We start from the raw sequence: 24,587 nt of genomic DNA, 5'->3' as shown, positions 1-24,587 counted from the left end.
TCATAGTTTCAGGCTACTCGTGAGCTACTTTTAGTTGGTTAGACATACAGTTATTTTAAATAATATGTTAGCACATCTAACATACTCACGTGGATGAAACTTGAAAGCATTATGCTAAACGAAAGACACCCAGAAACGAAAGGTACGTATTGTATGCTTCGGTTTGTATGTAGATTATAGAAAAGGTGAGACTAAAGAGACAGACGGCAGACCACTGGCTGCCAGGGGCCGGGTGTGGGGGTGGGATAGAGAGCAGCTAGGTGGGAGGGAAATTTTGGGTCATGCTAGTCGTGGTTGTGGTTTCTTAGCCGTATATGTTTGCCGAAACTTACTCATTTTACAGTTGAAACTGGTGAGGTTTATTGTATGAAAACTAACCTTCAAGAAAGCCAAAACAAAACAAAAACGACCAGGGGCGCCTGGTGGCACAGCGGTTAAGCGTCTGCCTTCGGCTCAGGGCGTGATCCCGGCGATCTGGGATCGAGCCCCACATCAGGCTCTTCCGCTATGAGCCTGCTTCTTCCTCTCCCACTCCCCCTGTTTGTGTTCCCTCTCTCGCTGGCTGTCTCTATCTCTGTCGAATAAATAAATAAAATCTTAAAAAACAAAACAAAACAAAAATGACCAAAGCAAAGCTAGAACTCCGGCAACAGCTAGCCTATCCTTGTGCCCACCACAGGCTTGAGTCAACCATTATCTAGAACCCTGTGCCCCTCACGCCTTTGCTTGCCTTTTTCTACAGTTTTATTCACCCAATATTGGCATTCTTTAAAATGTATATTTTTATTTTTAGTTGTCTTAAACTCTGTAGTAGGGGTTTTAAGCAGCATTTAATTTTCTGGGACTGTTTTTTTTCTTCTTAACCGATATTCCTAGAAATGGTCTGCATTGTGGCACATGTCACTGTGATTCATTCTCTTGGACTTCTGATCAATATTCCGTCCTGCGACTGTCCCACATATATTCATCCATTCACCGTGATGGGCAATTGAGTTGTTTCTACGATTTCCCTGTTGAAGGTTGAAGACAGGGCTGGGAAGACTCTTGTCCCCGCCTCCTGGGGGCACATGTGAAGGATTTGCTCCAGGGTCCATACCCGGGAGCGGAAGTGCTGGGTCACCTGTGAATTCAGCTTTAGGAGTTGTTTCTTCTTTGACCTCACCCCCTACCACTCGGCTTTCTCTGCTCTGCTCCAGCCATTCTGACCTCCCTCTCTCCTTGAACAAGCCAAACCATTTCAACCTCCAGACCTTTGCATTGGCTGTCCTCCCTTCCTGGAGTGCTTTTCCCTCAGGGCTTCCCATGGCTGGCTTTTAGTTACCCTTTAAAACTCGATCAGACACTACCCTTCAGCCAGAACGTCCCTCTCCCTGGCCCCCCCCACAAGTGTTACTCCAATTCCCTCCCCAGCCCCCCACATTTCATTCTCCTCGGAACATCTACCACCACAGCCATGGCCTTTATTTCTTTTTGCTGATTTGTCATTGTCTCCCCTACTAGACTCAAGCTCTAGGGGAACTGGGACCATGTCTTGTTCATGGCTCCATCCCCTATAACATCCTGATATGGAGAAAACACTCAACAATTTTTTTTTTTTGAGGTAGACACTAATATAGCTCCTGACTTGGAGATGAGAAACCTGAGGTCCGAAGAGGTTAAGCCACGTGCCCAACAATGAAGAGCCTGGAGGTGGCAGAGCTAGGATTTGAACCCACGTCTGACCAGTTCCAGAGCCCATGTTCTCTTCTGGAAGAGGTTGGCTTGTTCTGCTGAGACCTCTCCTTCCCCCTCCCCCGTTATCAGCTGGCCATTCAGTGCCACCTGTGTAGCCACAAGTTGGAGGGAACCTTGGGTCTTCCTGTTGGCTGTGACTGCCCCATGTGCAGCAGGTGGGGGCCATGGCCTTGGACCATGAGAGAGCTGGCGTTCCACCACCTGTTCTGGGAATGGGTCCCAATGTGCCCCCCTCATCTGCTTTCTGCCCTATATTAGAGCCCCAGGCTATGTGTGCCTTTCCTATCGTCTCATAGCTCATGATGTTCTGGCTGCTGCCAGTAAAAACGTTGAGCTTTAGAATGGAATAAAACTTAAGTTGTTATCAAATTAAAATAGACTGATATAGATACAAGCTATTACATGTAAGCCTCATGGTAACCAGAAAATAAAGACCTGTAGTAAATACACAAAAGGTAAAGGGAAAGAAATATAAGCATGTTACTAAAAAAAGTAATCAAATAACAAAGGAAGAGAGCAAGAGAAGAAAGGGAAAAGAGGAACTATAAAAGCAGCTACAAAACAATTAACAAATGGCAATAAGTACATATCTATCAATAATTACTTTAAATGTAAATAGACTAAATTCTCCAGTCAAAAGACATAGAGTGGATGAATGGGGGGGGGGAAGCGAGATCCATTTATATGCTGCCTACAAGAGACACACTTTAGAGGTAAGGACACACATGGACTGAAAGTGAAGGGATGGAAAAAGATATTCCATGCCAGTGGAAACTGAAAGAAAGTTGAAGTAGCTATATTTACAACAGACAAAATAGACTTTAAAATAAAGAGTGTTAAAAAAAAAACCAAGAGTGTAAGAACAGACGAAGAAGGGCATTACATAATGATAAAGGGGCCAACCCAAAAAGAGAATATAACATCTGTAAACAGGTATGCATCCAACATAGGAGCACCTAAGTATATAAAGCAAATATTAACAGGCATAAGAGGAGAAATAGATGGTAATATAATAATAGGAGGGAACTTCAGTACCTCACTTAGGTTAATGGATAGATAGTGCATCCAGACAGAAAATCAATAAGGAAACATCAGCCTTAAATGACACGTTAGACCAAATGGTCTTTACCAATATTTACAGAACATTCCATCCAAAAGCAACAGACTATGCATTCTTCTCAAGTGCACATGGAATACAGATCATATGTTAGGTCACAAGAAAGTTTTAATAAATTTAAAGGGATTGAAATTATATCAAATGTCTTTTCCGACCACAGTCATATGAAACTAGAAATCAATTACAAGAATAAAACTGTTAAATTCACAAATATGTGAAGATTAAACAACATGCTACTGAAGGATCAATGGATTCATTCAAAGAAGAAATCAAAAGAGAAATAAAAAAAATACTTTGAGACAGAAGAAAATGGAAACAGAACGTATCAAAATTTGTGGGATGCAGCAAAAGCAGTTCTGAGAGGGAAGTTCATAGTGATAAATGCCTACTTCAAGAAACAAGAAAAGCCTCAAGAAACCTAGGTTTACACCTCAAGGGACTAGAAAAGAGCAGAACAGATGAAGTCCAAAGCTAGTAGAAAGAAGGAAATAGCAAAGATGAGAGCAGAAATAGAAATTTAAAGAAATAGAGATTTAGAAGACAATAGAAAAGATCAAAGAAACTGAATCAGGTCTTTGAAAAGATAAAGTTGACAAACCTTTAGCTAGACTCACCAAGAGAAAAAGAGAAAGGACTCAAATAAATAAAATCAGAAATAAAAGAGGAGATGTTACAACTGATACCACAGAAAAACAAAATCATAAGCGACTACCATTAACAATTATATGCCAACAAACTGGACAACCTGGAAGAAATGGATAAAGCCATAAAAACATACATACCACCTACCAAGACCAAATCACGACGAAATAGAAAATCTGAACAAATCAATGACTACCAAGGAGATTGAATCAGTCATCAAAAACCTCCCACAAACCAAAGGCTAGGACCAAATGATGTCGTTGGTGAATTCTGCTCAAGATTCAAAGAAGAATCAATGCCAATCCTTCTCGAGCTCTTCCAAACACGTTTTACAAGGCTAGCATAACCTGATACCAAAACCAGACGGGGATGTCACAAAAAAAGAAAATTAGAGGTCAATGTCCTCGATGAACATAGATGCAAAAATCCTCAACAAAATATTAGCAAGCTGAATTTAACAATACATTAAAAGGATCATACATCATGATCAAGTGGGATTATTCCAGGGATACAAGAATGGCTCAACATCCACAAATCAGTCAACGAGATACACCACGTTAATAAAATGAAGGGTAAAAATTGATCCTTCTGAAGGTATTGATCATCTCAATAGATGCAGAAAAAGCAGTTGACAAAATTCAACATCCATTTGTGATAAAAACTCTCAACAAAGCTGGTGTAGAGGGAACTTTTCTCAACATCGTAAAGGTCATATATGACAAGCCCACAGCTAACTCAGTGGTTATCATATTCAATGGTAAAAAGCTGAAAGCTCTTCCTCTAAGATCAGGAACAAGACAAGGATGTCCACTCTTACCACTTTATTCAACATGGTATTGGAAGTCCTCGCCAGAGAAATCAGGCAAGAAGTAAAAGGCATCCAAACTGGAAAGGAAGAAATGGAACTGTTACTATTTGCAGATACCATATTATATATAGAAAATCTTAAAGACTCTATCAAAAAAAGAACTCGATGAAGTTTCAGGATGCAAAATTTGTACACAAAAATCTGTTGCATTTCTTTACACTTACAAAAAACTATCGGTGAGTAAAGTTAAGAAAACAACCCCATTTAAAACTGCATCAACAAGAACGAAATACCCAAGAATAAATTAGGAGGCGAAAGACTTGTATATTGAAAACTACAAGATATTAATGAAAGCAATTGAAGAAGACATAAATAAATGGAGAGATGTTCTGTGCTCATAGAGTGGAAGAATTGATACTGTTAAAATGTCCATACTACACGAAGCAATGTATAGATTGAGGGCAATCCCTATCAATATGCCAATGGTATTTTTTTACAAGAACAGAATAAATAATCCTAAAATGTGTGTGGAACCACAAAACTCAAATACTGGAAACAATCTTGAGAAAGAACAAACCGGGAGACATCATGCTCCCTGATTTCAACTCTTACAGAGCTGTAGTGATCAAAACGGTATGGACTTGGCATAAAAGCAGACACGTAGATCAATGGAATGGAATAGAGAGTCCAGAAATAAATCCATGCATATACAGTCATTTAATTTATTTATGACACAGAAGCCAAGAATATACACTGGGGAAAGGACAGTCTCTTCAATAAATGGTGCTGGGAAAATTGGACAGCCACAGGAAAAGAATGAAACTGGACCGTACACAAAAATTGACTTAAAATGGATTAAAGACGTGAATGTATGCCCTGAAACCATAAAAGTCCTAGAAGAAAACATAAGTGGTAAGCATCTTGAAGAAGCTCTATATTATTAATCACCAGAATTAATTAATCATTAATCACCATTAATCACCATAAATACAAACTCAAACCACAGTGAAATATCACCTCACACCTGTTAGAATGGCTTTTTTTTTTTTTAAGTAGGCCCCGTGCCCAGTCTGAAGCCCCGCACAGGGCTTGAACTCACAACCCTGAGATCAAGACCTGAGCCAAGATCAAGAGTTGAATGCCTAACCAACTGACCACCCAGGTGCGCTTAGAATGGCTATTATCAAGAAGACAGAGATAACAGGTGTTGGCGAGGATGCGGAGAAAAGGAACCATTGCACAGTATTAGTGGGAATGTAAATTGGTGCAGCCACTAAGGAAAGCAGGATGGAGGTTCCTTAAAAAATCAAAAATAGAACTACCATATGACCCGGCAGTTCCATTTCTGGGCATTTATCCAAAGAGAATGAAAAAACTAACTCAAAAAGATATATGCAGTTCATGTTCATTGCTGCAAGATTTACAGTAGCCAAGATGTAGGAACAACCTAAGTCTCTACCTATGAATGGATGAGCCAATAAAAATGTGAGATACGTACAATGGAATATAATCCAGCCATAAAAATGGATGAAATCTTGCCATTTGTGACATGGATGGACTCTGAGGGCATCATGCTAAGTGAAATAAGTCAGACAGAGACAGACAAATACCATATGGTCTATTTTATACATAGACTCTTAACAAAGAAAACCCAGGCTCATAGATACAGAGAACAGATTGGTGGTTGCAAGAGTGGGTGGGGGTGGGGGTAGGAGAAATGAGTGAACAGGTTTTTTTTTAATTTAAATAAATCAAACAAAAAAATGTTTTAAAAGGATGGCAAAAAGACATAAATAGGCCTTTCATGGATGATGAAATATGGATGTCCAACGAACATTTAAAAAAATGCTCAATCTCGGGTGCCTGGGTGGCTCAGACGGCTAAGTGTCTGCCTTCAGCTCAGGTCACGATCCTAGGGTCCTAGGATCAAGCCCCACATTAGGCTCCCTGCTCCGAGGGGAGCTTGCTTCTCCTTCTCCCTCTGCCTGCCACTCCCCCCTGTTTGCGATCACTCTCTCTCTCTGTCAAATAAATAAATGAAATCTTTAAAAAGAAAGAAAATAAAAGATGCTCAACCTCATTTGTGATAAATTAAATGTAAATTAAAATCACAGTGAAACACCATTTCACACCTCACAGCTGGGCACACAATTAAGAATGCCAATAAGAAGTTGGTTCAGCAGTGCAATACAGGGAACCATCATTCCCTGTTAATGAGACTGTTGACTCTTTGTCATTACATAGTACAGCCGGACCGTTGCATACCCCATGTTTCGTTCGTTCTTATCCAAGGCGTAGAGTAGATATATGTGAACCACTTCCATAAAAGCAAGGAATGAGGAACACTATAATATCCGTTAACAATAGATTGGATAGATTTTGGAATATTTGGAGTATAGACTACTAAATAGTAAAATCAATTGCATGCATCAACATGGATGGATTTCAGAAACCAATATGGAACACAACGTAAAAACGACATCACAAGTGAATGATCACTGTGTGATTCTACTCACATAGGCGGCCAAAAAGGAAAGCCAATGTATTAGGAATACATATGTATGTATCAGGAATACACATGTATGTGGAAATCTAATGAAAGCAAGAGAATGTCATAGGGTTGAGATACACAGAGGAATTATAATGTTTTATTTCTGAAGCCAGGTGGTGAGAATAAAGGTATTTATTTTACTATTATTCTTTATTTTATTTTTTTTTAAGATTTTATTTATTTATTTGACAGAGATAGAGACAGCCAGCGAGAGAGGGAACACAAGCAGGGGGAGTGGGAGAGGAAGAAGCAGGCTCATAGCGGAGGAGCCTGATGTGGGGCTCGATCCCAGAATGCAGGGATCACGCCCTGAGCCGAAGGCAGATGTTTAACCGCTGTGCCACCCAGGCGCCCCTATTTTACTATTATTCTTTAAACTACACACACACACACACACACACACACACACACACACACACAAAGTAGCCTTTATTTCTTTTTGCTGATTTGTCATTGTCTCCCCTACTAGACTCAAGCTCTAGGGGAACTGGGACCATGTCTTGTTCATGGCTCCATCCCCTATAACATCCTGATATGGAGAAAACACTCAACAATTTTTTTTTTTGAGGTAGACACTAATATAGCTCCTGACTTGGAGATGAGAAACCTGAGGTCCGAAGAGGTTAAGCCATGTGCCCAACAATGAAGAGCCTGGAGGTGGCAGAGCTAGGATTTGAACCCACGTCTGACCAGTTCCAGAGCCCATGTTCTCTTCTGGAAGAGGTTGGCTTGTTCTGCTGAGACCTTTCCTTCCCCCTCCCCCGTTATCAGCTGGCCATTCAGTGCCACCTGTGTAGCCACAAGTTGGAGAGAACCTTGGGTCTTCCTGTTGGCTGTGACTGCCCCATGTGCAGCAGGTGGGGGCCATGGCCTTGGACCATGAGAGAGCTGGCGTTCCACCACCTGTTCTGGGAATGTGTCCCAATGTGCCCCCCTCATCTGCTTTCTGCCCTATATTAGAGTCCCAGGCTATGTGTGCCTTTCCTATCGTCTCAAAACTCATGATGCTCCGGCTGCTGAGTTCCCTCCTATTTGTGGCCCTTGGTAAGACCCCACCCTGTGCTGCACTGGCCAGGGACCCTTGAAATCTGTCACCCACCCTGAGTCTCATGATCCCGACACCTGGCTCCACAGGACGGGATCTCAGCTTGTACCTGGGCATGATTGGGGGGTTCAGCTTGGTGCTGGGGCAGGACAATGGAGGGGGAGCCATGGATGGAACAGCTCAGGAAAAAGACTGGGGTACCCAAAGCACTGTGGTGGGACTCCTCATTGGGGACAGTGAAGAAAGTCTAACTGTGAGGAGTTTGGGCTCTACGGTTAGATTACTTGGGTTGGAATTTCTCTTCCTCTGCGTAACCCTCCAATGCTTCTCTCCCTCCCCCTACCCCACTCCATATTCTGTGGTCTAGCCTTTTCCTAGTCTCTTCACCATATTATATTCTAGCTCAGGGCCACCTCCAAGCAGTCTCCCTTGACTGACTGTAATAATAACAGATAATGCTTATTGAGTGCTTACTATACACCAGGGAATGCTAAAGATTTTTTCTTATATTATCTCTTGTAATCCCTGCCAGGGAATGCTAAGGATTTTTTCTCCTATTATCTCTTGTAATCCTTGTAATCCTGTATATGTTATCTCTTGTTATCCTCTTCCTATATTATCTCTTGTAATGTAAGAGTGCTGACTGTATGCCAGGGAATGCTAAGGATTTTTTCTTATATTATCTCTTGTAACAGGCCCATGTGATAAGTACTATTATTATCCCCATTTTACAGATGGAGAAACTGACCCCCAGAGAAGTAAAGTAGTCCACGCTAGAGGTAGGGGCAGGCAGTCTTATTCCAAAGCCACTGCTTTTCATGACAATTAGCTATCACTTCGCAAGGGCTCGCTGGGCGCCAGACACGGTTCTAAGTGCATCAGCTCCTTCAATCCTGCCGTGGAAGGAGGTCACATCTCCATTCCTAGCCTCCTGGGACTCAGGAAACCCCCGCTCTAGTCCAAATGTTCACTGTTCATATGTGGCTGCAGAGGTCCAGAGAGGGGACAGAGCTTACGCCAGGTCACACGATCAGCGTGTGGTGCACCTAGAACTGGGACCCAGGCCTTTCCTATGTTTTGGGGGGACTCTCTGGCTGATTGACGTCTCCACTCTCCCTTCCAGCCTCGGGCTGTGGCCGACCTTCCTACCAGCCCTCCGCCCGCGTTGTCAATGGTGAGGACGCAGTCCCCTACAGCTGGCCTTGGCAGGTAAGAGCAATGCGAGTGGCGCTCTTTCTCACCATGGGCTCTGCACCCTCTTCTGACTGCAAGGGATTCAGTCTTGACCACAATGCTTCACTTACGGTGTCCTCTTCAGCTTCCAAAGCCCAGGAGACTCTTGGACAGTCGACTTCACATGGAAGTCTTGTCCACCCGATCCGTAACCCTCCCTGGGCTGTTGGCAAGTCAGAAGTGGCATCTGGGGAGAAGGCAATGTTTATTTGGTGCACGAATAGTGGAATTTCAGGCACTGTGTTTAGGGAGGGAGGTTTGGGGTAGACATTTCTAGCTAGACTCCTCGAATTATACAACAAGGCTACAAGGTCTGAGAGCACTAAAGGAATGAAGTGCTTTACAGGGGTCAGTGGGGCACAGAGGGCCAGACCCCCTGCACTGACACAGGAGCCACTAGCCACATGTATTTGTTTAACTTAATGTTAACTTAAAATAATGTTAAAAATTCAGTTGCTCAATTCTAGCCACATTTCAAATTCTCAATGGCTGCATACGGCCGGTGGCTACCACCCTGCACAGCCAAGATACAGAATATTTCCGTCATCACAGAAAGTTCTATTAGGGGGCGCCTGGGTGGCTCAGTCAGCGAAACATCTGCCTTAGGCTCAGGTCATGATCCCAGGGTTCTGGGATCGAGTCCCACCTCTGGCTCTCTGCTCATCAAGGAGTCTGCTTCTCCCTCTACCCATCCCCCCTTGCTCATGCTCTCTCTCTCTTGCAAAAATAAATGAATAAAATCTTGAAAAAAAAAAAAGAAAGTTCTACTGGAGAGCATTGGTCTACAGCAGGGGTCAGCTAACTTGTTCTGTAAAGGACCAGAGAGTAAATATTTTAGCTTTCGTCAACCGTACGTTTTCTATTGCAATGACTTAACTCTGCCGTGGTAGTATCAAAGCAGCCATGGATGATACGGTCGTGTAGGTGGAACTCTGTGCATTTCTAGAGGACGCCATTCTGCATGAACGATGCCCTCTAGAGTTGTGCAGTGCACAACCTATACAGCCATGGATATCAGCCCTTACTGGGGGCCCAGACCACTTAGGCTCCTCCCTCCCTTGCCTCCAGGTCTCCCTGCAGTACAAGAAGGATGGAGCTTTCCATCACACCTGTGGCGGCAGCCTTATCGCCCCCGACTGGGTCATGACTGCAGGCCACTGTGTCTCGTAAGTTCTTCTGCTTACCCCTGTCTCCGCATGAGAACCAGGAGGGCTGGGGCAGTGGGCAGATGTGGGAGGGGAGGTAGGCAGGCCAGTCAGGCCCAGACTGACCTGACTTCCACCGGCAGGAGTTCCTTGACCTACCAGGTGGTGTTGGGCGAGTATAACCGGGCTGAAGAAGAAGGCTACGAACAGGTGATCCCCATCAATGCTGGGGACCTCTTTGTGCACCCACTCTGGAACTCCAACTGCATAGCCTGTGGGTGAGTGGATGCTTAGGCCTAGGACCCAGAGGTTACTGGTCCCCCCGTGACCCAAAGACAATTCTGAGGAGACTCCCAGGGACGGTGGGGCTGGATCCAGCAGCCTGGGCCCTGGTCCCACACACTGAGGGTCAGAGCCAAGAGAGCCTTTAAGGACCATCTACATTAAACCTCTCTCCTTATGGAAGGACAGCAGGGCTCCGGGAGGGCCAGGAACTCCCCCAAGTCCACTTGGCTAGTTGACTTGGACCCAGGACATCTCTGGCATCTCCTCTCCCAAGGGTTCCGCCATTTAGCCAACATTCGTCCAGTGCATCCTGGGTTCGCAGCACTGTGGGCAAAGGGAGGAGCCCTGGACTGAAAATCAGGCCCCAGCACTAAGTTGCTGTGCGGCTTGGGCAAGTCACTGCCCTTCTGGGGCCTCAATTATACCATATGTCAAGGGTGACCTGCTGGCCCTCCTGGGTGGTTTGAAGGTCAGGGAGATGATCACTGGGTCAGAACACTAAAGCAGGGCTTCCTAAGACCCTCAAGCATGTGCAAAATCATGTGTCTGGGTAGCTCAGCATTTTTCTGGTGAGGGTCAAGAAGGGAGCAGAACACCTGCAAGTGCAGGGCAGGAGAGAGGGGTGTGATGGTCATGACCTTGACCAATCCTCACAGGACCCTGGGGAATGGGAGAGTGAAGGGGACCCAGGTGCAATGACTTGAGTGACAAGCAAGCAGATGAAGACTGATAGCAGGGCTTCTCGAAGTGTGGTCTGTAGGCCAGCAGCACCAGTATCACCTGGAAACTTGTTAGAAATGTGAATCCTCAGGACCCACCCAGACCCACTGCATCAGGAACCCGGGGTGGGACACAGCAACCTGTGTTTTAACCAGACGTCCACGGTCCTGACACAGTTGAGGCGTGCAAACCTCAGCATAAAAGCTGACAACAGCTAGGAAGGCCGAGGGTCAGCATGGCTCAAGGGTCGGGTGGGTGGTTGTTCTGCCCTAAAAACACATGCGATTTGGAGACAGGGAAAGAAACAGCGGGACATCCTAGAGGTGAACTCTCTGCGGCAAAAGCCAGCAGGTGGGGCTTGGTCTGGCTGGAGGACCAGGCTCCCCTGACTCTTCCTGACTCCTTCCTCCTCCCCAGCAATGACATCGCCCTCATCAAGCTCTCACGCAGTGCGCAGCTGGGGGACACTGTCCAGCTCGCCTGCCTCCCGCCCGCCGGGGACATCCTGCCCAACGGGGCACCCTGCTACATCAGCGGCTGGGGCCGTCTCTACAGTGCGTGCTGACCCCTCCTGCCAGCCCCAGGGACTGTGGGCAGGAAGACAGGGCCTGGGGGCCGCCATTCCTCCTGCAGGAGCACCTTCTCCCCCCCACCCACCCCATCTGCCCAAACACCAGTGGGTTCATTGAGTATTTGTAGTGTCTCCTGTGTGCCAGGTGCTGGGGATGTTATGGTGGACAAAGCAGGCAGGACCCTCTGGTGGGAGGAGAGTCCCCATCAGCCTAGAAGTGTTGTCTTCCCCACCCCCCACCCCACTCAGAGGCTCCCAGCCCTACTTGCAGGCCCCAGCCCCAGCCCGGCTCCCCCACGGCACCCCACTGAGCACCGTGTCTCCCATAGCGGGTGGGCCGCTCCCAGACAAGCTGCAGCAGGCCCTGCTGCCCGTGGTGGACTATGAGCACTGCTCCAGGCTGGACTGGTGGGGTCTCTCCGTGAAGAAGACCATGGTGTGTGCTGGCGGGGACATCCGCTCCGGGTGCAACGTGAGTCAGCTCGCAGTGCAGGGCCTGGGGGAAGCTCCGCCAGCTGCCTATAGGAGGCGGACAAGAAATCCTACCTGCTCGCCCCACTAAACCTCCAGACCAGGCAGGACTTGGAGGGAGTCAGTGTGGTCCAGACACATCGGCCTGACCTCCAGCTTCTGGTCCCAGCTCACACGGACTTGACCTGGGGCAAATCATGTGACCAGGTCCTCGGGCTTCCCCTGAAGCCCAGCAAGGGACATTGACACCATGATCTCTCAAGTCACCTTCAACTCCATGGTCCTGAAGTTAGGATAGAACAGTACTGTCATTGTATTAGGAGTGAGCAGGATTAAGAATAGGATAACTGGCTGTAGTAAAAATAACGGGGACTGCCATTTATCGATTGCTTCCTCTCTGCTAGGTCCTGGGCTAATAAGCAGATCATCTATTTATTATCTCACTTTGTTCTCACAAGATCCTGTAGGACGGATCTTAGTTCCCATCCCAAAGAAGCCAATGGGAGCTTAGAGAGGTCAAGTCACCCAGCGGCTTCTCAAAACCCCCATGGTTAGAACCAGTTCCTTCCATCTCAGAGATGGCTCAGCTCTCCACTGCTCTCTGACCATTCTAGGGTGACTCTGGGGGACCCCTCAACTGCCCCGCAGCAGACGGCTCCTGGCAGGTCCACGGTGTGACCAGCTTTGTGTCTGCCTTCGGCTGCAACACCATCAAGAAGCCCACAGTGTTCACACGGGTCTCGGCCTTCAATGACTGGATTGAGGAGGTGAGCGGGGTAGGGCGAGCGGGAGGCCCCCGTGCTGGGCTGGGAGAGGCTCAGATCCTGAGGAGGGGCTGAAAGGATCCCAGAAGGTCAGGAGCAGAGGGGCCCTCAGACACTGTTCAGAGGGTTTTGGGGATGTTTTCAGCTACGGTGTGGCCCCAACAACTTCAGTGGCTTCTGGATGGAGCTTTGAACTATGGCTGAACTGCCTTATTTCAACAAGTGTTTATGAAATGTCTTCTTTGGTCCAAGTCTTTTCCTGTCCTGAAAGATAGAGCGATAATATGTCAAAGGGCTGCCTTGTGGGGAAGAGACGATTAAATGAGTAATAATCATGAAATGTGGGGAGAGCTGTGACTGAGGTGCTCAGGCCCTAGTGAAAGTGTTAACCTTACCTGGGAACGATTGGTCAGGGAGGGTTAATATCGTGCCTGATCGCAGTAATAGCCACCATTGATAAACTACTTAAACATCCTTAGTTAACAGTTTCATCAACCGCCCCCGTGAGATGAGTGCTATGATTACATCCCATCATACAGACGAGGAAACTGAGGCTCAGAGAGGTCGAGTCACTCTCCCAGGGTCACACAGCTGATGAGTGGCATGGCTGGAAATCGAGCTCAGTTCCATATGGCTTCAGAATCTGCCCCTAACCAGACTATTCTGGGTCTCCCCGCTTTTTCTAGGTCATATCAAGCCACTAAAACCAAGGCCTGGGTGGCAGTGCTGATCCACATTCTTTGTAAAAAATAAAGATCTCTCAGAAAACCCCAACACGAGTCTCTCTTTTTTTCTTTGACTCACCTGTTCCCTTCCAGGCTATTCCTAAAATCTGAGAGCTGATATGTAAGAGGCGAGCCCAGATTCAACCCTCTCATGAGAATGAGAAAAACACGAGGTCCAGAGAGAAGAGAGGAGTTGCTATCAAGTCACCAACCGTCCCGGTTTGCCTGGGACTGGGGGAGTGCCCGAGACACAGGACTTGCGGCGGTGAAAGTAGGCGAGTCCCGAGAAGTTGGCCATCCTGTACAGCCACATATCGCCTTGGGGTTTTCAATGCGGGCATAAAAGCATGGAAGAGGCTGTAGACAAACCGCCCTTGCCGGCCCTTTGGAAGGCTCTTGGTGGAGTGGCAAGGGCCACATGTTTTCTGCTTCCATTGATGAGCTAGGGAAAGAGGACTGTGGTCATTCATTCATTCATTCATTCAACAAGCATTCATACCTTGTTCCTGAGGTGGGCTCAGAGGGGGAGGGCGACATCGTTCCTGCCCTGAAACAGCTCATTATTGAGATAGAAATGAGCATATCAGAGTCATTCATTAAACATTTAGGAGGTACCTTTCTCGTGGCAAGTTCAGGGCCGGGAGTACAGACGTGAGGAAAACAATGTCCGGAGCCCTGCTGTGGCCGGGAGCGGACACACTCAGAAGCACACACAATGCCACAAACAGGGTCGGAGCCCACGGGGCTGTTGTTGAGGGCCAAAACATTGCTGCCCTACAGCCAGGGGCAACATAGAAACAACTGAATTCCTTCAGTCGTGTTCCTCCTGGGTACTATGGAGGCAAACATGCGCTCAGCAAGGATATATGTTTATAATTTTTAAAAAAGATTTTATTATTTGACAGAGAAAGAGAGCAAGAGAGCACAAGCAGGGAGAGTAGCTGGCAGAGGGAGAGAGAGAGGGGCAGACTCCCTGCTGAGCAGGGAGCCCAAGGCGGGCTCAATTCCAGGACCCTGGGATCATGACCCGAGCCAAAGGCAGACACCCCACCGACTGAGCCACCCAGGCGCTCCATGTTTATCATTTTTAATATTGCTCTTGCCCCATTGCCCCTCCTCTTAAAAATTACACTTCTAGTTTAAAAACGTTTAAAAGATACAGCATGGAGAATAATATAGGAAACACCCATGTAGCCTCCCTCCAGCATTAACAAAGTCCACATTTTTGCTTCAGATTTTCTAGAAGAATAACTACATTACTAAGGTGGAGGTCCCTTTGTACTCAGAGGACATCCTCACGGCTGTGGGGTTGTTCACCCAATAGCCCTGGTTTTCCTTTGGGGCACATAGCAGGATCGTTCTTGCCTGCCCCGTGAAGGTGGGTTGGTCCATGTGGCTCCCTCTGGCCCAACTGAAGATCTGAGAGGTGGGACCGTTTGCAGAGCTGTCTTTCCTTTTGCCATGGTAAGGGCAGGTCAGCCTGGTTCCAGAGTGCGGAGACATGGAGCAGAGCCCCCTGTGCCCCCTGATGGACACGTAGCACAAGTAACAAATACACTCTGTTGTTATAAGGCCACTAAGATTGGGGGTGTTTGTTACGGTGGCATTGACCTAACTTATACTTACTAATGAAATGAATTGGGCATTTATCCTTCCACTCCATGCTGTTATATATTTTTTAAAGCACATATATAATATCCCCAAACGACGTATTCATTGTTTTGGTTTTTAGACATACACACATAGTGGGGCACCTGGCTGGTTCAGTGGGTTAAGCATCTGCCTTCAGCTCAGGTCATGATCTCAGGGTCCTGGGATCGAGCCCCACGTAGTCCTCGTTGCTCAGCAGGGTGTCTGCTTCTCCCCCTGTTCATGCTCTCTCCCTCTCAAATAAATAAATAAAATCTTAAAAAAAAAAAAAGTACAGGTATGGCTTCATGCTGTATGTATTATTCCGCAACCGGGTTCTTTCACACATTGTCTCTTGAGGGCTCTCCATGCTACTTTATACATCTCTAGCTCATTGCTGCTGGTTCTGAAGAGTATCCTCTTGCACAACACTATTTACTTACCCTTTTCACCCTACAGGGGGACATTCACAGCAGGACCACTTTTTTTTTTTTTATTACAAATAGTGCTTCAGTGAATGTCCTTGGACATATCTCCAGGTACAAATGTGTGAGTTTCTCTAGGGTATATTCCAAGAAATGGAATTACTGGGTAGGAGGGTGTGCTCATTTTCAGCTTCAATTGCCAAGTTGCTCTCCAAAGTGATTATATCAACCATACTTCATAAAATTTTCTTTCTTCTTTTTTCCTTTCCCATCCACTGTCCCTATGCATTACGACTGCCTCCCCACTTTTCTCCATAACCATTCCTGAACCCTCCCCCATGGAAACTCTCCTCCAGCCCATACTCCCCACTCCAGCTGCTACTAAATCCAAGAACTGGTCTGGCAAGGCCAGAGTTAGGACAAGGGAGGAACTGACTCAAGCACAGCAGAGACCTCTGCATGACAAGGGTGTGGGGGAGGATGAGAGAACTTCTGGAATCAGCATATGGTACTCAGTGGTGTTGAGTCAGCCGGGTAGTCCCAGGTGACGTGTAACAGGTGTTCTCAGGCCACAGCAGGGGTGCCAAAGCTGAGGATCTGCCGTTTCCTATTGGGTCAGGGAAGGACCCTTGGACAGTTTCCCCAAATAGTTTTAGGATAAAGGGCAGTCGGACCTGTAAAATTCCACCCTGTGGCTGGGTACAGGCCCTCAGGGGCCCTCCGCCCAGCCTCAGTGGGAGGCTAGCTGCTGACACCCTCCTCAGGAGTGAGCAACAGGGAGTTTGGAAATCTTGCCTACAAGTGTCAACAATTTGATCAATAATTCAATATTCCTTTTTAAATTTCCAAGTCTTGATGATTCAAATCCTTTAAAAACCATATAGTCAATAATTTAATTTTTTAAAAGATTTTATTTATTTGAGAGAGAGAGAGAGAGAGAGGCAGAGAGAACACAAGCAGGGGGAGGGGCAGAAGGAGAGGGAGAAACAGACTCCTCACTGAGCAGGGAGCCCAACTCGGGGCTTGACCCCAGGACCCTGGGATCATGACCCAAGCCAAAGGCAACCGCTTAACCGACTGAGCCACCCAGGTGCCCAAATAATTTAATTTTTTGAGTAATGATTAGAGTGTCGATGCCAACAGCTTTTTATTTTTGTTTTCTAAATCATGAAGAAAATCTACCTTTTGAAAAAGCACAATGTCAACCTTTATGTTTTTATAATTTTTTAGAGATTGTATTTATTTGTTTCAAAGAGGGAAAGTGAGAGAGAGCATGAGTGGGGGGAGAGGCAGACGCCCCGCTGAGCAGGGGGCCCAATGCGGTACTGGATCACAGGCCCCTGGGATCATGACCTGAGCCAAAAGCAGAGGCTTAACTGGATGAACCACCAAGGCGCCCCATCAACACTTTATCCCCTTTGGAAAATATAAAGGATCAATGCTGTGTTGCCTTCTCCTTAATCACAAGGTGTCAATAATTTTGTTCTCATTTAAAACTCATTAACATGTCGATAATTCTTTTTTTTTTTAATCTTAAAAGAGTCAGCAATTCCGTTCACTGTTCCTTTTTCATAACATTCATATTGGCTACATTTTACGAACTTCCCCTTTGGGAGATTTTAAACAACCACCCACATCATTCCCTTGTCTCTTACACAGCTACTGCTATCATCTTGGTATGCCTCCTTCCACTTCCTCTTCTTTACATTCAGAAAACCCATCAATGGTTAGATCGATGGACATAGATTGAGCAGCTATGGGTGTTCCGTGGCAGGCATGGACAGAGGAAAATGACCCAAACTTGGGCCAGGCCCTTGATGAGCCCCGAGTCTGGCTGGAAAGCTGACAGGTACACCCAAGCAGGGATGGAGGTGTTCTGATGAAGGCCCAGAGTGATGTGGGGCCCAAGGAGCTGGAGTCACTTCGGGATGGGAAGAGTTGAGCTCTAGAGGGGCCTTATATCCAAATGATTGAGGCATCGAGTGATTTCTGTCAAATGTGACTCTATCAAACCTTCTTTTGTCAATGAACAGCAAAGATACAGTGCTGAGAAACACTGCTGTTTGAGACCATGTCAGTGAGATGAAAAATTGCACTCTTGTCCAGTGGGTCAGAGCCATATTTGGATTACCAAGCCAGATGCAGAGCTTCTAATAAGAGGATTTTGGACACAACAGTCCATATTTATCTTAACTTTGTGGTATCCAAGGATACAGGACCATGAATCTACTTCTCATCTCCAAGCTAGATGCTAACCCCTTTCTACAGGTCCAGGTTTGCCTTGAGCCTATCAACACGGCCTCATTTCAATTTCTCCTAAATTCCAATCTTCCCCCAAATCCTACAGTAACCCTGTTTCTTCCTTTATTTCATGAGACACCCATGCTTTCTCTGGGTGCTTGATGCATCAAGTTAATGATCCTAACTTTGTTAAACTACACCTGTGTCCCTCATGGTCTTTACCAGTTTGACATTATCATAAAAGTCAAGCCTTCTCTGCTCATTCCTTCACTCATTGATTCATCTGATAAATATTTATCTAGCTTATGTTCAGTTTTAGGTGTCAGAGACATGGTGACGGGATAGTCAAGATCTTTGGCCTTGTGGCCACTGTTTCGAGTGGGTGAGATAGAAAATAAACAGATAATAACAATACAGAGTAACAGGCTACAAAGGGACTGCATGGATGCCTTTAGAAAGGGCGGAGGTTGGACAGCAAAGGCTGCTCGAGAGAGGCTCCATTTGAACTGGAACCGGGATGACCAGATGTCAGGAAAGGGCACCACAAGCAGAGATCACCAAAGAGGTGATGAGGAGCTTCTTGGGTTTGCAAAATAACTAGAAGGCCAGCGTGCCTGGAGCATAGTGAGTGAACAGGAGGATGGGGAAAGATGAGGAATGTGGGCAAAGTACGAAGTTTACATTTTTATCCTGAATGATAGGATAATCTTACACAGAGCCACAACATATATACTTTTCATATAAATTTATAAACCTGTGAAATTGGAGCTGCTCTGGGACCTAAAGCACTGCCCAGTCTCCCACCCCCACCCCATTCCAGGAGTTTTCCTGAAGCATTCCTAAGGAACCTAAGAATTGGATGGGGGGGGGGGCAACTAGAAGTCCTTAATGTAGTGCAACCCTCTCACTTACGGATGGGGAAACCAAGGCTGAGAGGAGGGGAAAGGTGGAAACTGCCCTGTAGGAGTGAGTGGGGAAGGGCCACAGTCACTAGCAGAGGTCGGAGTAGGAGCATAGCAAGGAGCTCTGGTTATCCAACCATCAGCTGGAGTATCTGGCAATCTAGAGGTTTACTGACCCACAGTGGCAGGATAGACAAAAGGCACATCTTCTCTTCACCAGGGACACTGGCTGGGGGTAAAGTGGGGTGGAGTGGGGGTGGGTGGGAGGTTAGGGTGGAGGGTAGGGAAGGTTGGGGGGAGGGTTGTGATAACCCAGCAGGGGTCTTCGGAGCGCCCCTCTTAATTCCTTAGCCTGTCCCATTTGGATAGGGCAAATGGGAGGAGAGATGGGTGGGCCACCTGAGCGCCTGTCCCTAACAGCCAAGTCCCTTCCCCTTCAGGGTTGAGAGCAAGGACGTGGGAGGGCTGCCTCGGTTAGCATCTTTGCACTTCCTCTCACAGGCTGTGCTATTTTAACATGTGTGCTCCCGACTCAAATCCAGCCTAAACCCAGACTCAAACCAGCAAAGCGTGACTTCAAATCTTCAGTTCTTAACCATCCGCAACTGGAAAGTCTCGGGGGAAGAGGCATACAGGGCTAAGACTGAGCCTTCCATACACAGGACAGACAGACTGACAAAGCCACGCGGACACTGCCCACTTCTGTCTGGGTACAGTGAGGCAAGGGTACTTCAAAAAGACCGTGCCCACTGCCCGTGAAATGATTCCACGGGGTGCCACACAGGACCACCGTTTCCAAACAGCCGCCACCCAGCCCTCTATTCTGGTTTCTTTCCTCCGGGTGGTGCAAAGGCTCAAGGGTGTAACCTCAGGGTGGGGCGCTGAGTCAGCTGCGGGCGGGCTCCTGGAGTGTCTCAATTCCCAATTCGACCTCTTTCCACTTTGCAGCTGGGCAAACTGCGGCTTGAAAAATCAGAGAACTTCCCCTAGGCGGAGAAGCTGCCTAGGCGGTACCAACAGCTCCGCACTGCAGGGAGAACTGAGCACTGAGGAAGGCCCAAAGCCCACCACGGGTTAAAACCACGGAGCTGGGAGACCCCGCCCCTCTACCCTGTTTCCCCCTTCACTTCCAACTTCCGGGCGGGGCGCCACTTCCGGTTCCGGCAGCGGGCTACAAAGCTCTGCGCCGGGTAGTTGGTTTCCTTTTCTTGGAGTCGGTTTCGGACTTCGAGTCCGCTCGCGAGGCGCCCCCGCCCCCGTTCCCCCCACCCTCGGAGGTGGCACCTGCTCAGGTGAACGCCCCCTCCCCTCCTTCCCTCCATCCCTCCCGACCGCTTCTCCTTTCCCGGCGCACGGTGTATTGGGAGCTGGGGGCCGCGGCGGCGGTGGTGGTAGCTGCCCTCGGAGCGGAGAAGCCCTGTCCCGGGACTTTGCGGGCCGCTCGGGCTGGCATGGTCTTGGATTTCGCTTCAGCTCGGGAGGAGGAGGTCCTGGTCTGGAGCGCCAGACTTTTCCCAGTCCACCCGAGGCCCTCGGAGCCGCGCCCATATGGTGGGAGGAGCCCGGCTCAGCACCCCGCCTAGACGCCGGGAATTTTCTATTCAGCGGGGTGGCTCCATCACCTCCTGGCCTTGTGACCTTGGACAAATCCCCTCTCGTCGGGCCTCAGTTTGTTCCCGTGTGAATGGAAATGACAGTAACTGTCCTACTGGGTTATCGGGAGGATTGGATGAGGGAAATCTTCCGCGGAGTGTCTGGCGTGTAAAACTCAATAGCATCGTTTGCTGCTGTTGTTAATAGAGACTGCTGGGGCAGTAGAGAGTCGTATCGAGAGTTTATAGAGTGGCTGAGAGGATCACACAGCGGAGTGTAAAATGCTCAGCACAGTGTCAGCTAGGAAGTAAGTGCTCAATGAGTCGGCATTCTTAACGGATGAGGGTAAGCGTTGTGTCTGATCATTGGTCTTCTAAAACTGATAGGATTTATTAGCTGGGCAAATCGTGGAGTTGGTCCATCTTTCAGATCTAGCCTTGAGAACTGGCCTCCTGACAATTGAGACTATTCTTAGAAGTCGGGGCTGTAAAGACCTCCGGGACTGGGAGCTAGAAGAAGTAATAAAAGGGTGTTTTCCTAACTGTGTTAGGGGTTTTTCACTCAAAGGTTTTGGGCAGGAGGAGAATGTTTGCTTCCTTTTGAATTAGGAAAGTAATACGTAGTTGTAGTTAAAAAGAAAGCAACATAGAAAGGTATGGCATGAAAAATGTGTCTTCTGTTTCTGCTCTTCAAAAGTAAGTACAATTGAAGGTAGTTTTGTGCATAGATCGGGTCATGTATGCTTGTGTACGTATTTTAATTTCCCCAGGTGGGATCATACTGCGCCTTTAGTCAGGTGGTGATGTGTTATGCACGTCTGTCTGTGTCAGCGCTCACAGGCCAAGTTCATGCCTCATTAGGCTGCATTTACTCTGCCGAATGGCTGACAGTACTTTAATTATTTCCCTGTTGATGGTCACTTAGGTTCCCAGGATTTTGCTTTCTCACATTTTCAGCCAACCTTTCCTTGACTAAATATTTCCTTTTTCTCCAAGGTACCCCTGAGTTCTGGGGATATTTTGGGCTTCATCACTGTCGATTAGTGACAGCGTACTTTTGGGGAAGAGAGCATGCTGTTGATTGAGCAAAAACCCAGATAATATGAGAAGAGTAAGTGTGTTCCAAGAATATCCAAACTGCAGGGTCTAGAATCAATTCAAAGTTCCTAGAAAATAGGTCATGAAACATTTGAAGAAGTGGTGACTAGGAGCTGAGAACTAGTTAATGCAGGGCAGCTGGTCAGTGTTGGTGATTGTTGGCCTCTGTTGGTTGTTACCCAGGGAACAGATTTGAGAAACTCCCTGAGGTGGGAGGGATTTTAAATGTCAACACTCCCGCTTCATGGACTAGGGAGGAATTAATTATTGGGGGAGGGGGTTTGTTAATGAAAAAAGATGGCCTTTGAAAACTGACCCCATGGTAGGGGTTGTAACTCTTTGGACATACCCTGATGTGTAAATGTATCATTTCTGTACTGTCACTTGAAGTCTCTCTCTCTTTTTTAATAACATAGATTGTGGTTTTCCTGTACATAACCTTTCTCTCGGAGTGAGGCCCTAACCCAAGTGAAGCAAAGCCATTTTTTCTGGGATTTTACAGGTATTTAGTGTGCCCCTCCTCCCCTCCCCACTACAGTTGTTTTCCTAATCCTAGAGCTGACAAGCATCCAAAGAGTTGGGCACATACGCTACTAGGATTCCGACTAGTTCAGTTTCCCGTATACTGATTAGAGGAACTTAGAGATTTTATTTATTTATTTGAGAGAGGGAGAGAGCGCGTGCGCACACCTGAGCCCGTACCTGCGAGCAGGGGACGGGCAGAGAGAGAGAGAGAAAGAGAGAGAGAAGCTCCAGCAGACTCCCTGCTGAGCATGGAGATCATGACCTGCCGCTGAAATCGAGTCAGACGCTCAACCAACTGAGCCACCCAGGCGGCCCTGATTAGACTGATTAGAGGAACTTAGGATCTTGATCTTAACATAGAAGCTTTTCTGTTCTTTTCTTTCTTTTTTGTAAAGGGGGGGCTTAGGTTTAACTGTGATGGTAGCTCCTAAAGTACATTTATTCATTCATTTATTTATTTATTTATTTAGATTTTATTTGAGAGAATGAGCAAGCAAATGAGCAGGAGCATGAAGAAGGGGGAGGGGGAGAAGGAGAAGCAGGGTCCCTGCAGGGAGCCTGACCTGGGGCTTGATCCCAGGACCCTGAGATCATGACCTGAACCCAAGGCAGATGCTTAACTGACTGAGCCACCCAGGCAGCCCCTAAAGTACTTTTTAACACTTATTACTCTTTCATCATGAAAGAGATGAGGGGGGTAAGAGAAGACAGCAGAGTAGATGTCAATGAACAGACCTTTATCTCTTATATTTTAGTACTTTCTCATAACTTGCTTTTGGACATAACTCCATAAAAGGCATTGGAAGAAGCAAACACCCGTGATTTTATAGCCCCCCCCCCATAACTCATGTGCATACATAGTTTTTTTGTTTTAGCATAATGTGTAAAATACTTTGTAATGCAGGGAAAATGGATGAAAGATCCTCTAGAAGATTCTCTGGTTAGTGAGGCCAGTGTTCTTCATTCTTCCTGCTTTGAGAATCTACATTCTTGGTTTTGGTAAACCACTGACACATTTTTCTCAATTGTGTCAATTGATCCAGAGGAACAAAAATAGAATTCCTAGTAGCTTTATTAAGAAAGCCTGCAAAGATTGGAAAGCTGATGGAACTTGGGTCTGGATCAGATCCATGAGAGGAAGTTGTTTTTAACGGTCTCTGGTCTGTTTGTGCTGAGCCTGTCTTTTCTCTGTGTTCAGGAGTCTGCGACCTCCTTTTCCAGAGTTCCAGAATGGAGGCTGAAGGGTACCTAGAGACACACACAGATCGAGAAGTCCAGAATGATGAAATAAGGTCACCGTCAAATGAGATGATAGCTGAGGAGCCAGAAGTTGTCCTAATATCGGCTCCCGAGGTCCAGGCTCCAGGAGAGCCTTCTGGGCTTCCGCCAGAGAGCCTCGATGAAGACTCTGTTGAAGACCTTGAGACCATGCCACGAGGGAATCCTCCCAACGCGGCAGCCTCCAGGCAGAGGTTCCGAAAATTCCGCTATGAGGATGCGGCGGGGCCCAGGGATGTCCTCAGACAGCTCCAGGAGCTTGCTGGACAGTGGCTGAGACCCGACATTCACACGAAGGAGCAGATTGTGGAGATGCTGGTGCAGGAGCAGTTCCAGGCTGTCCTGCCCGAGGAGCTCCGAGCTCGGGCCCAGAGATGTCAGCCTGGGGTCAGAATCACTGGCTAAGTCCTGCCACGGGTTCTTGCCCAGCCTACATGTGAGAAGTAACCAAACGTTCTCTCTGTTGCAAGAGCCAATGACAGTCGTGGGGGAAAAGTGAACCTCAGTTTGTTTGTTTTTATAGCTTGCCTTTGACTAGTTGTAATAAGAATCCATCAAAACCCATGTTTGGACCTCTCTCTGGCTGAGGCAGCTCTAATTCCCAGGATTGAGCTCCAGAAAGAGCTTCTGTTAGGACTGTCCTGTTAGGACAATCAGCCTGTTGCTTGTTCTTGCTCTGCTGAATGCCTCCTTTTTTGCACTTTCTGACCTGCTTTAATATATTGTTATGTATCCAAAGAGGTAATTGCTTCAACTTCCAGAATTCTTGATTCTTGGCTGTGGTGGCATGAATGGAAGCTTCTGTAACCCCACCAGTAACTCATTTTAGATGTCCTTGAAATATTAAAGTTTGGTCCTTCATCACAGTGTCCCATGGTGATTTACCAGTTTAGCTTTTACTCAGCATTTGAGAAAGTTGAGATAATTATCAGGAGTAGATGTGAGCTAGAGATAAGATAGGAACAGGCCGGGCCTTTGTGTGCAGTCAGAATTTAAAATAAAACTGAGAAGGGGATAAAACAGGGTCCTCAGAGGTAAGTAATTCTTAGATCTGTTTGATTTTCTCTTTTCCAGTGTCCATGGCGT

General features: G+C 46.9%; 2 protein-coding genes across 7 annotated transcripts; both read left to right on the top strand.

The window, feature by feature from the left end:
• The first annotated feature begins 7,788 nt into the window (after positions 1-7,788).
• On the top strand, positions 7,789-13,860 carry LOC123782443 (proproteinase E). Its single transcript, XM_087858684.1, has 8 exons — positions 7,789-7,896; positions 9,021-9,106; positions 10,199-10,296; positions 10,419-10,553; positions 11,698-11,834; positions 12,181-12,323; positions 12,937-13,089; positions 13,773-13,860. Exons 1-8 carry the CDS (start codon positions 7,824-7,826, stop codon positions 13,788-13,790), a joined length of 843 nt encoding a protein of 280 aa, XP_087714810.1. The 5' UTR covers positions 7,789-7,823; the 3' UTR covers positions 13,791-13,860.
• A 6,281-nt stretch (positions 13,861-20,141) lies between these two features.
• On the top strand, positions 20,142-24,362 carry LOC123782361 (SCAN domain-containing protein 1-like). 6 transcript variants are annotated; one of them, XM_045782537.2, is made up of 4 exons: positions 20,163-20,300; positions 21,597-21,711; positions 22,115-22,200; positions 23,422-24,362. In XM_045782537.2, the coding sequence occupies exon 4, from the start codon at positions 23,454-23,456 to the stop codon at positions 23,904-23,906; it is 453 nt and encodes a 150-aa protein (XP_045638493.1). In that variant the 5' UTR covers positions 20,163-20,300; positions 21,597-21,711; positions 22,115-22,200; positions 23,422-23,453; the 3' UTR covers positions 23,907-24,362. The 6 variants fall into 6 exon arrangements, with proteins under 6 accessions (XP_045638492.1, XP_045638497.1, XP_045638493.1 ...); XM_045782540.2 differs by lacking the exon at positions 20,163-20,300 and adding an exon at positions 20,603-20,946; XM_045782541.2 differs by lacking the exon at positions 22,115-22,200 and having other exon boundaries at positions 20,162-20,300.
• Positions 24,363-24,587: the final 225 nt, after the last annotated feature.

Source organism: Ursus americanus, chromosome 33 (genome assembly GCF_024610735.1).
Source record: "Ursus americanus isolate L20-20 chromosome 33, mUrsAme1.1.p, whole genome shotgun sequence".
NCBI classification, from domain to species: domain Eukaryota; kingdom Metazoa; phylum Chordata; class Mammalia; order Carnivora; family Ursidae; genus Ursus; species Ursus americanus.
The sequence above is the reverse complement of the archived record's forward strand: the minus strand, read 5'-3'. Positions and strand labels throughout refer to the sequence as shown.

Bases quoted from the DNA above. Each gene is read 5' to 3' on its own strand.
- LOC123782443 (XM_087858684.1), top strand. From the start codon at position 7,824: ATGTGTGCCTTTCCTATCGTCTCAAAACTCATGATGCTCCGGCTGCTG. The intron at 7,897-9,020 runs GTAAGACCCCAC...TCTCCCTTCCAG, and splicing joins CCTCCTATTTGTGGCCCTTG to CCTCGGGCTGTGGCCGACCT. The intron at 9,107-10,198 runs GTAAGAGCAATG...CCTTGCCTCCAG, and splicing joins CCTACAGCTGGCCTTGGCAG to GTCTCCCTGCAGTACAAGAA.
- LOC123782361 (XM_045782536.2), top strand. From the start codon at position 23,454: ATGGAGGCTGAAGGGTACCTAGAGACACACACAGATCGAGAAGTCCAG.